Source organism: Melospiza georgiana, chromosome Z, assembly GCF_028018845.1.
Source record: "Melospiza georgiana isolate bMelGeo1 chromosome Z, bMelGeo1.pri, whole genome shotgun sequence".
In the NCBI taxonomy this organism is placed as follows: Eukaryota; Metazoa; Chordata; class Aves; order Passeriformes; family Passerellidae; genus Melospiza; species Melospiza georgiana.
This window is the reverse complement of record NC_080465.1, coordinates 960,175-976,444: the sequence shown is the minus strand read 5'-3', so window position 1 is coordinate 976,444 and position 16,270 is coordinate 960,175. Positions and strand designations below refer to the sequence as shown.

Here is a 16,270-nt window from a genome sequence, read left to right as displayed (position 1 = left end):
AACATTGTGCACTACCCCACTTTTGTTTATAACCACTAATGCAAAGCTCACATGAAACCCATAAAACAGCAAAATGTTGGCAGTTCACCAAAGATGAACTGCCAACATTTAAATTTAATACAATTAAATCATAATATGAAGTCCATACCTTAAGAAGATGCAGTTTTCCTCCTGAACTTCTTGTACAAATTAAGAAGTGTTTTGTAAACAAGAAGCATTGTCTTTCTCCTTCTTTCTTCAAAGACAATGAGCCCAGGCGAACTTTACTCAGCTTTCCCCTCTCAACTGAGGGGACCTGGATAAGGGAACCTGGTAATGAAGGTGCAAAATTCATGTATTACAATAATATTTAGTAGGTAATGTTCAAACTGTTAATTCATTGAACACTATTATATTATTAACACAACTCTTCATTCCAGTATCAATGTGTATCAGCGTCTCTTTCAAGAACGAGTCAATCTCTTTTTTACAATTCCCTTTTTTTGTTATCATAAATAGACTCAAGTACAGTCTAGACTAACACTTGTGTACATGGCAGGATTAGATCCAGGGCTGATTAGGCAATTAAACACACCAAGAGGCCATTGATCAGAAAACGCGGCTGAACAGCAAACACCACTCTGACAGCCACTACACTTGCAAAAGACACTTCCAAACCAAAGAGACAGAGAATGGAAAGTTCTTTTTGACGGAAAAGAGTTTGTGTGTGTGCCCATGTACAAGAGAGATGGAAATGAAGCATATCTCTTCTTCTCATCTCATACTGCATAATTGTCAGTGCTCCACAGCTCATCTGAAATGTGTTGCCAGTAAAACACTCCCGAACTAAATTGAACCTGCTTGCATAAGCCTGAATTTTGCTTTGCAGAGCTCCAGGCTGGGGACAGCTCTGCTTCTCTTGCTGTTTCACATCTCAGTCTGTGACCAACTTTTCCAGATTGATCCCACCATGTGTATCACCTCCAAATTTGAAGCAGGAGTTAAATTTGGCAGTGAAGTGCAACTCCTCTGTAGATTAAACAGAAATATTTCTAACCATACAACTTGCTGTTAGCAGACAGGGCAGCCAAGAGACCTCCTAGTCTCCTTCCCACACATCTCTCCTCACTATTACCTTTACACTGGCTCGTGCCTTGTTCCAGCATCAGGTACTCACACAGCTAAAGCAGCATGAAAGCAATGCTGGGATGAGGCAGCTGACTTAGCTCCCTGATAGGAGCAATGTCATGAAAGCACCAGGAAACTGATGATGCAAAAGGGAGCTGCACAGCACAACAAGCAGGAGGAGAAGGCTCTGACCTGCCCCTTCCAGATACGAAGTGGCACAGCTGCATCAAAGCTCAAAGTAGTGGTGGCACCCTGACACAATGTCAGCCTGACAGAATTATCCATGGAATATTAGATTAGCAACTCTTACTCTGTGTTGTCAAAAGGATTATCTTTCTGAAAGTTCACATACGCAATCTTAAATTAACAAACAGAGAAATTGCAGTAACTGAGAAAGGTGCTATTTATCTACATTTTTTCTACACTTAGCTCTCTCTATATATATTTAAGTAGTCTTAAATTATTAATATATAAAGCTCTACTGACATGGGAAATTACACAGCAGTAAATTTGCCAGAGAACAGTGTTCTCTGACAGACATTTCACACTTAGACTAAATGTATAACACAACTTGTGTCACCGAAACACAACAGTGAAGTTATGCTCTAGAATTTTGCAGAGGAGTTTGGAACATTTCAGATTCACTTACATTCTGACCCAAACCCATAAATATTTACTGGCTGTTGTGCATTTCCCCTGGACAAGCAGCCAACCTGCCTCAGCTGTCGGAGAGAGGGAGGAGATCATTTCCATGTGTTGGAACCATGACTTTTCTGTGTTACACTGACTGTCCCTCAAGCCACGCTGCAAGGCCAGCATGTTCAAAACAACTCCCAGACAAAATTCCCTGGGTACTTTTAGCCCTAAAATTCCATCTACACATTTAGGGAAGCAATATCCAATCTGTACATTTTGTTTCTGCTTTGCTTAGTAATAATAATAGTATCTATAAATATGATATTCTTACAGAAGTAAGGCCACTAGTAATTTTTGTTTATTTATTTATTTTTACTTTCATTGGAATGCTTTCAGGACTAACATGCTCTGTAATGCCATAATGGGCTTAGGTTAAACAATATTCTTGCACAGAGCTGAAACACTGTTAATAAGGTAATAGAGAGCAAACCTCTCTCTAAAAGCAGAAAACACAGACTGCATTTTATCTATTTCAAACGTGCAGAGAGGAACACATCTCCTACACATACTGCATGGCTGACCCCAAGCAAGGACCTTGGGCATTCTCATCAGGCTTTAGTGGTTAACAAAACTGGGCATTGGCTCTACCACAGATTTTTTCCTCTTAAGGAAAAAAAAATGGTCACGATTGGCCAATGTACAGATGCAATGAGCAAGTGAAGCTAATTTTAGAACATTCATTAACAGTACAGTTTGGACGATAGTGTAATCCCATGAATTTTTATCCAGCCTCAGGCCTTAAGCACTTTCAGCACTTTAATGCTTCACCCTTCTGAGCCTTTGCTCAATCCAAGGAATATAAAAGGCTGGATTTACAAACAAACCCAAGCATTCAGAAGTCTACACTGAGCTGTCTGATTTACCAGCTCAGTCTGGCTTTCCCCATGCTGGAGGTTTTTGGCCTTTTTTACTTCTCAGAGTGTTAAACACTGGAAGAGGTTGCTCATTCAGGGAGGCTGTGGTCTCTTTGTCCTTGGAAAGAATAAAATACTGACTGGGCATGGCAGAAGCCAACCTCCTCCAGCTGGTGCTGCTTTGAGACTGGAACAGGTAATTTCCAAAGTCCCTTCCAGCTTCAGCATGAGTTTGTGGTTACAATATCTTTATCAGCAGAGGTAAATTCACAGCAGCTGATGGTAGAAGCATCAGAGTGTTTGAAGGCAACAGAGGGGCTTGGGGTGCTCAGCTGTTTGTATGTCAACACATTTCAGACTCCCTGAGTGTCCTTCAGCCTCACAAAGAAAACATTCCTCACTTGTTTGCGTGCCTGACTATAAAATCTGTACCTAAGTGAGAGGCAGGGAAAATCAGACCCCAAGGAACTCAAATGAGAATTCACAATCAGCATTGCAAAACACTTCCAGGGACAGTTCCTGTGCTCTCAACATGCACAACTCAACAGAATCAATCTCTTCTTAAAAATAATAAGTCTGTAACACATAAAAAAGTTGCCATTAACATCCACAAAAAAAGCCTGAATAAAGGTAGTGGCTCCTCTCTCCTGTTTTAAGCTGGAAAAGAGGTTCCTGCGCCCATCTACATTAATCAAGACAACAAATGGAAGCCTTACTGAAACCAGAGGAGATGGACACCATGCCAACGTGACCCCACTGTCAGATGTAAAAGGAAAATGGGCTCCATTACTTCATTTGCTTTATTCAGATTTCTGCCCTTTCAAGAATCACAGGCAGTGGATGTTCCACCAGATAAGCCGATACAACCTTCTGTAACACAGACTCCTGACCACTGCCCTCTGACTGTGTGCCTAGAAATAAATCTGGATTTAATTTACTTACAGGGTTTGGTCTTGGGACTAACAAGACAACAGTAATTTGTACAGATTGATTCCCACAGAAAAAAATTCTAAATTTTACTTTTGAAGCAGTGGGTACACAGATCAAAACACTGTCAGTCAGTCTTAATGGGAGAACCCCAATAAATAAAAATACATATTTGTATTACATATTGTAATAATCTTTAAAAAAATTCTAAACTTTAATTAGATTTCATAGTACAAGTCAACCTGGGATAATCACAGCATTATAATTTTTGGCTGTGGGTGCAAAACAACTTGGTTTTTTCCTGAAAGCCATATTCATAACTCTTAAAACACCTCAGAGATTAAAATGAATGCATGTAATGAAGAATCAAGTAATTTAATAGGGTTTGTAAAAACAATATTGTTAGTGTACTGTAAAAATAATATTGGAAGTTATTAGAGAAATTCATAGTTTGGCCACATAACTACAGAAATAGCATAAAATGCATTACAAAATGTACGGAAAGCCTATTAATTACCAAGTGCAATATGGCCCCATCAAATACCAGATGTTCTGCTGAGGTTATCTGGAAAAGTTTGAGGAAGGGATGCACCTAATTATATTCCTAACCTTCCCTGAGTATTTTTAATGCTTTTCAGCACAAAGGAGCAAAACCTGTCATAATCCTGCAGTACAGATCTGTAGCTATTTTGTACAAACCCAGTAACTGGCTTCAAGAGATCCAAAAGTAAAATATTATATAAATGGGAGAAAAATAGCAGCTAAAAGTAAACATCACCAAGTAAGAATTGCAACCAATTTGCAGTTCCTGGCAAAAACCCCTGTCCCCTTATTTAAAATCCCTTATTTAAAATGGAAATGTTATTCTAGCAGAGTTTTGGGAACTTAACAACAAATTCCACCTCTGCTGTAACTGATTTTCAACAGAAAGAGTTTCCAAAGCTGCCATCAATAGACAGAGAGGGGAAGAGTGCTGCTCTTCCCCTTCTCCATCCGCTTGGGACCACAGTCCAGGCAGAATGTGAATCACAATCTCATGGGGGCTTTGCCACTCACGTGCTGCTGATTTTTCTGCAGAAAGCAGCACAGAACTGAGGTCCAACCACAGCCCAAAATCACCTGTTTTCAGGGCACTTTGTAACTCGCCCTGCAGGGACAGGGGGCAGGCTCAGGATGCTGACAAGTGCCCAGTGCAGTGCCCAGCCTGATGACGGCAGTGTGAGCTGCCTTCAGTGCAGTATTTTCATGATCTTTGGGCAGCTTTGCAGAGGAATGTCTTACCTTGGCGTATAAAGGTTTGGCTGGTATCTAGCAATATGTCACAGCCCTCCACTATGGTCCTCTCTATGGCCAGGTTCTTCCGGATGTTCTCTGTGTCACTCACCTCGTCGTGCATCACTCTGTTGGGGACAAAAATGCACTTTATCTCCCAAAACGGCCTCACACCTGCTGAGTCTCTGAAGACACAGTGCATGCCCTTCACCACCTGCTACAGATCTACCCACCCAGTGCCTCATCACTCCAGCGCAGGTCTCCTGCCTTTTTTCCACTCCTTTTCAAACCATTCTTGTGATCATTTTGATTTTTCAGCAGTGGAGCCAATTTGGCAGATTAGTGACTGTTCCTGAGCACATCTGACAGATGCCACCGAGCCACAAAGCACTTCACAGCTGATAGAAGAGAACCTGATCCTTAGTGCACAAACAGGAAAGTGTTGCCTAGAATTGTGTAGGGCATATTTAAGATTTCCTTTCCATGGCTTTAGGGTCCCTCCTCTGTCCCTGTTTCAGGATAGAAATTCAATGTATTCTTTCCTTTCCCCTTTCCTTTCCCCTTTCCTTTCCTTTCCCCTTTCCTTTCCCCTTTCCTTTCCCCTTTCCTTTCCCCTTTCCTTTCCCCTTTCCTTTCCCCTTTCCTTTCCCCTTTCCTTTCCCCTTTCCTTTCCCTTTCCTTTCCCCTTTCCTTTCCCCTTTCCTTTCCCCTTTCCTTTCCCCTTTCCTTTCCCCTTTCCTTTCCCCTTTCCCTTTCCCCTTTCCTTTCCTTTCCTTTCCTTTTCCTTTCCTTTCCTTTCCTTTCCTTTCCTTTCCTTTCCTTTCCTTTCCTTTCCTTTCCTTTCCTTTCCTTTCCTTTCCTTTCCTTTCCTTTCCTTTCCTTTCCTTTCCTTTCCTTTCCTTTCCTTTCCTTTCCTTTCCCCTTTCCTTTCCTTTCCTTTCCTTCCTTTCCTTTCCTTTCCTTTCCTTTCCTTTCCTTTCCTTTCCTTTCCTTTCCTTTCCTTTCCTTTCCTTTCCTTTCCTTTCCTTTCCTTTCCTTTCCTTTCCTTTCCTTTCCTTTCCTTTCCTTTCCTTTCCTTTCCTTTCCTTTCCTTTCCTTTCCTTTCCTTTCCTTTCCTTTCCTTCAACAACCACAGCTTTGATATTTCCACATGTCCTTTTCCTTATTGTTCTTCCTATAGGCATTCTCCCCTTACAGAGAAAAATACAGATTTTATAATTTTTTTTTTTTTTTTTTTTTTTTGGTGCTGAAACAAATCCAGGAGTTTATATGCCTCTTGCAATTATATTTTCCTAAAGTGAGGCTGGACTGCACTTCCTGGAATCTCCTCCTCCCTCAGAACTACCTTAAAGGGATGGAAATGAGTCAGTTAATTTTACATTTATGGTCTCTACTGACTTTATGAGCAGAGAGGATCAGTCAGTCTCAGACTCCACAGACATTCTGAGTGTTCAGTGGTGAATCAGATGCATCAGCAGTGAACTCTGACTTATGTGATGAAGCCAGTCCAGAGCTGATTTATCTGCTCGTGCAGATCTTTTACAAGTAAATATTCTCCAAGCCCATCTTAAGTGAATACTCCAGACACTGAATATTTATATCCTGGAGTTCACTCATGGTCTCTTTGTTCTCAGCAGAAAACTGCATTTCCCAGAGAGGAGAAACACATTTCCCACTGGGCTGATGAGAGGAACATCTGAGAGAGGTCTGGGGGTTCAGGAAGAGCTTCATTGTGCAGGTTTCCACAGGGAGCAAAAGTTCTCAGAATATATCTTTAGTTCCTGCTTATCTGGCATGATTTAAAGCAAATATGAAATTCACTTTGCACACTAGCACACTAAAATTATAACACAGACAGAGAACTAGGTGCTTTCCAAGACCATAATTATTTAAAATGCTCTTCTCTCTTTAAATTAAGAAAAATAAAATTTCTTTATGTAAAGAGAACTGCTCTGTTCATAACCCAGGAGTAGGTGGTTTCTATAGTGATTTCAATTCTCCCTAACCAAAATAAAAGGAGACACTTGGAGATTTAAATTTGCCAAAAAGAAAAAAAAAAAATAGAACAGACAAAATATTACACTGAGATATTTTTGTTATTTTTCATTATCTTCTATTTTGGGTTTGATCCTTTTCTTTACAATGCATATATTTTTAAAAGAGCAAAAACAAGTAAAAATAAAGAAAACTGGTTTTTCTTTTCAAAACCTTCAATTCAAAATAATCAGAGATAAGGTAGAAAAATCTTACCTTGAAAGTTCCTCTAGTTTAGATTTAGCAAATTCAAGGCTTTTTCTCTCAACGTGTTCATGTGGTGTGTGAGCCAAAAGTTCATGAAGTGTTATAATATATCTGGGAATCTTGAAACCAGTAAGATACAATATCAGTAAATCCATATATACCTTCCCTCAATTTTAATAGATTATGAGCATGTAAATTTCTTTTGACATTGAAAATAACAGGTGACCTGGCCGCATTCAGGTAACATTCACATTGCACAAAAGGAGATGGAAGAATGTCCAGTATTTGATTATTAAAGGCTACAGGGTAACAAGGACCCTTCAGAGCTTTTAACCACAGAAAGAAGGACCCTTCAGAGCTTTTAACCAAGTGATGGTGCAGCATAACTGGTCTGACACAACAAGATTTATGTAGGAGGAGAGGCAAAATAATGCTCATGTGGAGAGTCACCAGCAATGACATAATAACATTCCTCATCACCCAGGAACAGGACCATTTCCTTCCCTCCTTTGACCTGGCTTCAACTCAACCCAAAGAAACCCCAAATCCGCAAAAACTTTAAAATATAACACTTCAAAAATTAAAAAAGTATTGTTGCAGGTGCTAATGGCTCCTTAGGGTAATACGAGTAACTACCCTCAGCATAAGTGTCACTGATGCCCCTTTTATTTTTTTTTTCTCTATCTGGCTTTCCAATAACTGCACAAACTGAGAGGGTTCACTATTCCTCTGATGAGCAAAATGTCAGATTAAATGGAAAAGACATAAATTTCTCATGCCAGTGCTTCACAGACATCTTAAAACAGCAGAAAATGTCTACTCCAGGCAGATCACAGTAAAAATCAGTAGGGCAAGCAGAGTTTTCAAAACTTCTGCAGTTTATTTTTCATTTTCTAAAGACCAAGTCGCTCGAGAGCAAAGCAGGGAGAAAGATACCAATGAATTCCCAGTAAGGTGCCTATGGCTGCTCTAAGTTCCTGACTATCACCTCTCTCTGGGCTTTATAACCAGGGGTCCCAAGTCAAGGACCTGCTCCCTGCTAATTTTCTTCGGTGCCATCCTCATCCCACACTCCCCCTCAACATTCCTGAGACTGAGCAAAGATGAGCCAGCATAGCTGGGGAGGAGACCTCCACAGACAGAGTCTTGGTGTAACAAAAAATAAATTACACCAAACTAATTTTCAGGAGAGCATTTCTAGTTAAGCAAGATGAGCCCTCAATCAATTGCAATGTCAGTAACATGAAATGAATCTACCAAACAGTAAAACCAAATATACACAAAAAATACACAGGGAATACCTGAAACATGGGGTAGGTAAGGAAAGTTTCCAGCATTCTGCCCTCACATGCTGGGTTGGCTTCATATTGCTTCAAGAGTTTGTCAAAATCTCTGTTTTGCTTACAGTTTGCCAGCACTTGTAGGCTATATTGATGATTCCGAACAAATTCTTGATAAATGTTCAGCATTGGCAGCAGAATGTCAAATAAGTCAGCTAAAAAAAAAAAAGCAGGAAAATGCCTTTTTTTTTCCCCCAGCTATTCATGTATTGAAATACATTTTTAAAGAAAATGTGTTTTCCAGTGTTTTCTCTGGAAGTGAATTACTATAATCAGTTCTGTTTCCAATACACTGACAATTTAGAAACATTAAACATAGCTCTTTCACCTGGCCAGTGATGGTTGTTCTGATTACCTAATAGTCAGATAGCATCACCAAAAATACAAGTCTAATCAATGATTAGGGCAGAGGAATTCTCATATACAGACCATTACTGCCCGCATGGGATTCCCACTACACCTCATCTTGTGGTTTTAACCCTGTATATGCACATTCCTTTCAAAACAGACTTTTAAGAAGTCATGTCTTTGGAAAAAAAAATCCCTACTGATTATTCAAAAATAAATATGAAAGTTATACCCCTACAGAAAATAAAGTATCTTACCTAGAATTAAGGTAGGCCAGTTAGCTATTCTTGCTTTTAAGCCCTGGTGAAATATCTCATGAAGAAACATGATTGTTTCACTGAAAAACAAGTATTTAAACAAACAAAAAGACAATTCTGGTTTTATTTTCTGATTAATAATTCACAGAGAAACATCTCTTCCTCTTTTGCACTTTGCTAGAAAAAAAACAGAAGACAGTTATTGTTATGGAAATAAGTGCTTCCTTTTATTGCATTGTTTAAAAATACTAGCTCACTGCTTCTAAAAAACTCATAGTATTCAATATAAATATTCTAACATCGTATTCATATTCTAGCAAGGGAGAGGAAACCTGCCTCATGACTAAAGGAATATATTCTGTTTCTCAGAAGTTTGGGGCAGGCTTGGATGCAATCCCAGTCCTGTATCTAATGTTAGATGCCTCCTGGGCTACTTGAACATGCTCATTACAGCAGTACTTGGATGCCTAATGAAAGAACAATTCCTTTTTTGCAGGATATGAAAAGACAAGTGAGAGGGAATGAGATTCCTTAGGCAGGACAACAGAAAATAGAAGCTTTGACATTCTCATCCTCGGGGTCTTATCGGGATCATATGAGGCCACCAAGTCCAGTTTTGCTCTCTTAAGAGAAAAAAAGAAACAGGAAAGGTGACAGAAAATTATGGGAACTGCCCTAAGAGGCACCATCTGTCCTTTTTTGCCTTCAGCAGAGGAAGACACAGAATGCAGGGAGGTAAAGAGGTCATGCTAGTTTCCAACAGCATCACCTGCAGCACCTTTGCCTTTCAGCCCTGGGAAAGTGTCTGGCTCAGTGACACCACCTGCACCAGATCCAGAACAGGAGCCAGGACTCTGCCTTCAGCTGAACCAGAATGGGAACAAGCACTCAGGGACACCCACCAAAAAAAACCCCAAACAAAAAGCCACAGAAACTTCCCAAACCAACAAAAAAATTCCCAAAAAGGTCCCCTCTACCTGTTGAGGAAAATGCTGCTGACATCGTCGTGGCTGATGGGCGGCTTCTTGGAGCTCGCTGCCATCCTCAGGGGCCGCAGGAAGCAGTTCACCAGGACATAAAGCTGGTGCACGTACTCAGACTCAGCCTCCACCATGTTGAAAACTATCTGGTTCCTCTTCCTCATGCTCTCTGCATGAGGAGAACAAATATAGTCTTGGACAATGGTTTTCCATTTTCTTCTGCACAGCCAGCCCCGCATAAAGCTCTGAACCTAAAAAGAAATCACGCAGGAAAAGAAAGTTAAAAAAACATATTACGTGACTTATCATAAGCTCTTCACTGTAGAAACAACTCTCAAAATTAAAAGTCTTTGTGCAGAAATAAAAATGTTCCTTTATTGATATATAATTGTTCTGTAATTAAATATATTTTACATTTCTATTTGTTAAGGGTCATAATTGTTGCCAGGAAACAGACTGTAAAATATGGCATACACAGAGGGGAGTCTTTCACTGCAAGCTGGAGTGTTGTCCCCTTCCCATCAGCACCAGTGCAGTTCCTTCTTCCTCCCCCTAGAACATTTCTCTTATACCCCAAAGGTGTCCTGCAATACCTCCAGGTACCACAGTCCAGCACAGACTCAATATCATTATTGGCAGAATTCTTTATTTTTTAAGGTCACTTTTCTTTCCATTTTGAATGGATAACAATTGGTATGGGTATTTAAAGCTAGGTATCAATACATTGCTTGGTATCAGACACCAAGGCAACACACATGGTATTCAAAAAGACAGATGTTTGGCATTCTTAAAAAGCACCTCTATGTCATGGAAAAATCTAACTAAGCATAATATCTTTTCAAGTTGCAAGTGGATTAAAGATTACAGAAGAGGTCTACATCTGGTCACAGGAAATTTCATTATGTCTGTGCCCTGATCTTGATTCATCTTGAATGAGAAGTGCAAAATTTCGCTGGTATCAGTTTACTCTGAAAAAATAACTTAAAATAAAAGGGGCCCAGCTGTCAAAATGACCAAGACACAGAATTACATACAGATTCAAAGCTCTCTTGCTACTAAAAGGGGCATTCCCAGCTTCTGCAACAATGGTTAATCTACACGAAAAGGAAAACTCACACTATGTTACCAGCTCAGGGCTGACCCTGGCTCAGACTGCACACCCCAGAAAAAGACAGAAACCAGACACGTCCCATAAAGGATTTCATGCAAATACATCACAAGATAAAGTGTGGCACAAAAATACATGTAATTGAAGAGATTTAAGTAGGGGCAGGGCAAAGAAAAACTTGTTATTCGACTGTACTTAAAAAAAAAAAAAAAAAAGCCAAACAAACAAACAACAACAACAAAAAAAAATAAAACCTAGACCAAAAAACAGAAGGACACCCCTCATCCCACCCTCCTCCCTTTAAGCACAAAAGACTTCATGTTTACCTTCTTAATTTTTTTAATATCTGGATCTTCATCTTCCTGGTTGCCTTGATAAGGTCGCATTTTTTCCTTTGTTTTATTCAGTGCTACAATCTGACAAAACCAAACACTCATTAAATGCTTCCTCAAGTTAAGGAAACCCTTGGTTGGAGAACTACCAGAACAACAATTTCCCTTCCCCCAGCCTGTGGAAGGGGCACAGAATGACCATCACACATTTGGGGACAGGGACTGGGCACTTCAGGCCAGTACAGATCCCGGTCCAGCTGGAAGGGGGACCCAGAACCAGCAGGTTCTGCCCCCAAAACTGACTGTGCCTTTTGGGCTTTGTCAGCCTGGGACTGCCACAAGGTTTTTAACAACATCCAGGGAATCAGAGCAGTCCTGCACAGCCCTTAACACCATCACAGCCAAACTCAAACCTGAAGGCAGGGAGGAAACTGTGAAATCAGTGGCACCCACTCTGCAAAGCAGTGTGTCATCTTAGGGGGATGAAAGCATGACAGGATGTCAGGAAAAGTAACCCAATCAGCCCAACAGACCTCAATATTTCAAAGAAAATCATTATTCTAAGGAGTCACTAGGGAACTGTTATATATTAGCCTCACTGGGTTCTGTCATTTTCACAGAATACTACCGAAATTCTGAGTATCACTGATGCCTTAAGTTTGAGCTTTCATATTTTCCAGATTCTGTACTACATTAGGATATAACTGAACTCCGTATAAAGTGTTGTCAGCTGTTCTCCTCACAGCCCAGTCACACAGAACAATCCTTGTCCAGCCCCAGAACCAAGGACACCACTGCAGCTCCAGCCCCAAAAAGTGCAAACAACAGGGAATGGAGGGGAGCAACCTGGGAGGGTGGGACTGCAGAACCTGGAGCTGGAATTGGACAATGAACCCCCACATGGAAACAGACCAAAACTTATCAAAAGTGTGAGAATTCATGACTAGGGGTTCATCTTGGGTGCACCTCTGTAGCCACAGCTCTCTTCATAGAGGGCAGGTAGGCACAACTTCCCAAGGATATTTCCTGGAAACAGCAGCAAGGAACCTCAGAGAAAGAGAAAACAATTCTTATCTCTATTCTCTGCTCCTGATGCTTTTGCACATGTGGAATATGTTAGGAAGATTGAAGAGAGTTCTTAATTGGATTCTGGTGATGGTTGTTTATATTAATTTGCCTATGGGGTCAAAGCTGTGTCTTCACTGTCTCACACAGTAATGGGTATTGCTGTCATATTTTTTTAGCATTCTTTTAGTATTATTTAGAGTAGTATGTCTTAAATATAGTGTAGTATAATATAATTAATAGAATATCATATAATTTTAATAAAGCAATTGTTCAGCATTCTGAATCAATGGAGTGAGATGCCAATCATTCCCTGTATCAAGGGCTCCCGATTCTGCTTTACACCTTGGGTGGAGCCATGGTCAGGACCGTGTACTTCCCAAGGTGTGTCCTTTGAAGGACTTTCAATAAACCCCCACTTTGTTCCTTTAACTCTGTCTAGCTCTGCTCTAGGAGCCTCCCCAGGCATCCCCACAGCCCTGCACCCAGCAGAAGGCTCCAGTCAGTGAGAGCCTGGTGGCTCTGCCACTCACCTCTGACTTGAGCCTCTCGATCTCCGTGTCCTGGTCCTCCAGCTGGTGCCGGAGCTGGTTGGCCGCCACCTTCTCGGTCTCCACGATCTGCACCAGGTGGATGTACTTCTGCATCAGCACCTCCCGCTCGATCAGGATGTCCGAGTAGCTGCCAGGGAAAGGACAGGTCACTGAAAACAGCCACATGATGGGTGTTGGTGGTTTTAGTTTAAGAAGCCTTCTGCTCCTGAAGCAATCGTGAAAACAGAGACTGGTTCAGGCGAAAACATGTTTTAAATAATTCCTCTTCTGTGCCTAAAGAACTGTTCATAACTATTGTATTTGTGGCGTGCCCCAAGGAAGGAAGGAAAGCGGAATCTGACTCCACATTCCCAAAAGGTTAATTTATTATTTTATGATGGTATAATATATTAAACAATACTACACTAAACTATATTAAAGAATACAGAAAGGATGCAGACAGAATTCTAAAAAGGTAATAATGCAAACTCGTGACTCTCTCCAGAGTCCCGACACAGCTTGGCCCTGACTGGCCAAAGAGTGAAAACAACTCACAGCAGGATCCAATGGAACAATCACCTGTGGGTAAACAATCTCCAAACACATTCTACATGTGAGCACAACACAGGAGAAGCAAATGAGATAAGAATTGTTTTCCTTTTCTCTGAGGCTTCTCAGCTTCCCAGGAGAAAAATCCTGGGCAAAGGGATTTTTCAGAGAATGTGAATGCCACACATAATAATAATTATTATTCTTGGCATGATAGCCAACTGTGCAAAACATTACTATTGTTAGATATTTATTATTTTTATATGTTTACTGTTGTTAGATATTTACAACTGTTAGATATCTAACTACTAGTTAGATAATATCTACCAATAGTAAATATCTAACTATCTAGTTAGATATTTACTATTGGTAGATATTTACTGTTGTTAGATATTTACTGTTGTTAGATATTTATCTATTGTTAAATACCTATTATTAGTAGGTACTTAGAATAGAGACTTAACAAGGAAGAGGCTTTATCAAGCATCTAAAAGGGGGGAATGATGCCTTAGGATTTAGCTTTCGTATTTTCCAGATTCTGTACCACATCAATATATAACTCTGAACTTGATATAAGTTTACTTAGACAAAACAATCATTTTCCAGCCTAATATATTTTTAATAAACACCTACTTTATGTCTTTATTCTGCCTAATCTCTGTTCTAGAGGTCTCCAGGCATGACAATCCCCTCATGGGACATGGACAGATAACATAGCCCCAGTGGCAATAAGACTGCAGAACCATGCTTGTTTAGCTTCAGTTATAATGTGCAGCTTGATCCACCCAGATCCTAATCACCAAATCATCCAAACTGAGACAGTTTAACATCCTTTTTTAGACTGCAGCAACAGTACCCAGTTTCACAATATTCAGCTACCGAGAGCAAGATAACTGCACTTTTTATGAGCTTCTAATTCTCATGCTTGGCCAAAGAACTCAGTAAATTCAATTTGTTTTATGTATTTTAAGGTCCTGATTTTTTCCCATCTTTTGGGAGAACTTGGGGGAGCATGTAGCACTTCATCAGAACTATTTCTCTCCATCTGCCAGATCAATTTATGGAAGAATTCCCATCAAAACTGTCATTTTAGTGCGCTAACACATGTTTTATATTTTAGGCCTTTTTAAAATTACTGAAATAAATGCCCTTAATCCAATCAGTATCAAGAACCACAGTATCAGTCTTTCCTTTAGCTCTTGGGCAGCTTTTCCCTGCAAAGGGACAATATCCCTAGTGCAATCAGATGCCACAATCAGAGCACCATGTCAGAAATGCTTCCCAGCTTCAGGCAGAGGAGAAAACAGATTATTTTCCCTACAGAGCATCTTCACCAGACTGACCCTGAAGCAGCAAAATCAAGACACTTTGCTGCCTCTTACTCTGAGTTTTAGGAAGGTTGTTCCTCTGAGAATTATGGAAATTTACAAGATAAAGACCAAACAAAACACAGCAGAATTCAGGCCCTAAATCATTGACAAGGGATCCACCACTGTTTGATACCACATCTTTTTCTATTGCTGAGTTTGAACACAGCATTTAACAGCAGGAACTTTCTGACTGCAAATCTCTTCCCTTTAAATATCTTCCTGCTTGTTACAGCGCTCATAAAACAATGACTATTTGCTATTAAATACCGTGAGGTTCCTAAAATTGCAGTAATGTGCATCCTCTACAATGTGGTTTTTCTGTAAATATTTACTTGTATTTCAATCAGTGTTAGTGCATCTCCACACTGGAGGGGGCCAATATTAACCACAGCTCTTGCATTCAACACCTAACCTGGAAAACAAGCTTGGATTTAAAATAATTAGAATAAGTTCCCACAGCTATCATAAAGTAAAAGGTTTTTTTCCTTGTACAGACTATAAAAAGAATAAAAAGGGAATTTAATTCTATTACATTTGCTGTTATATTTTGACTGCTGCAGAAGTAAACAATACACTGGAAAAAGGAAGGTCAGGACACCTCTTCCAAGAAGTAAAAACCACACATAAATAAACCTATCATGAAGCAATGCACTTATCATTCAGCTGTACAAGAACCATCAGTAAAGAATGAGATTAGTTCTTCAATTTTGTTTGTTTGTTTGTTTGTTTTGCAAGAATTCTGGGGTTTTTCTTCAGAAACCAGAGTACTTCACCTCTTTTCACCCTAAAAAGGCATTTGTAGATTCTAAAAATTGTCTGAATCAAAAGCACTAATCGTGTCTGAGTTAGCACTAACAGTTATACAATATTAAGATAAAAATATACATAACATATGTAATAAAATGCTTTGATTTAAATTTAACATAAATAGTCTTTCCCAGCTAAAACCAAATCCAAACAGGTGAAACACTCTCTTTTTCTATTTATAATTTTCAAAATGTTCTAGAACTTCTGCGACCAATTGTTTTCAATAGAGAATTTGAGGTGTTTCACTTTGGTTTTAAATAAACTGAGGAAAATAGTAGGACACAGACTCACAAGGATGAACTGCTGATGTAGGATCCAATATATTGTTACATACAGTGCTTCTCTTTCACTTTTTTATTTCTTCCTTTAGGGGAAGAAATTATGTGTATTTCTTGGATTCTTTAAATGCATTAAGCTGGACAGCTTTGCTTTACTGGGGAACAAGACACTTTGCTCTGGAAGACTGAAGATTTTGTTCTTTTGA

The 16,270-nt window shown here is 39.7% G+C and overlaps 1 protein-coding gene across 5 annotated transcripts in view; it reads right to left on the bottom strand.

Moving 5' to 3' along the window:
- Positions 1-16,270, bottom strand: part of RASGRF2 (Ras protein specific guanine nucleotide releasing factor 2) — a 121,813-nt gene that overhangs the window by 60,854 nt on the left and 44,689 nt on the right. For all 5 annotated transcript variants that reach the window (XM_058043574.1, XM_058043575.1, XM_058043578.1 and 2 more), the window contains exons 3-10: positions 13,061-13,208; positions 11,457-11,546; positions 10,020-10,273; positions 9,043-9,122; positions 8,399-8,592; positions 7,107-7,216; positions 4,866-4,984; positions 149-309 (exon numbers count right to left, since the gene is read on the bottom strand). In XM_058043574.1, the coding sequence (XP_057899557.1) occupies positions 149-309; positions 4,866-4,984; positions 7,107-7,216; positions 8,399-8,592; positions 9,043-9,122; positions 10,020-10,273; positions 11,457-11,546; positions 13,061-13,208 (1,156 nt within the window). The remainder of the gene's footprint in view (positions 1-148; positions 310-4,865; positions 4,985-7,106; positions 7,217-8,398; positions 8,593-9,042; positions 9,123-10,019; positions 10,274-11,456; positions 11,547-13,060; positions 13,209-16,270) is intronic.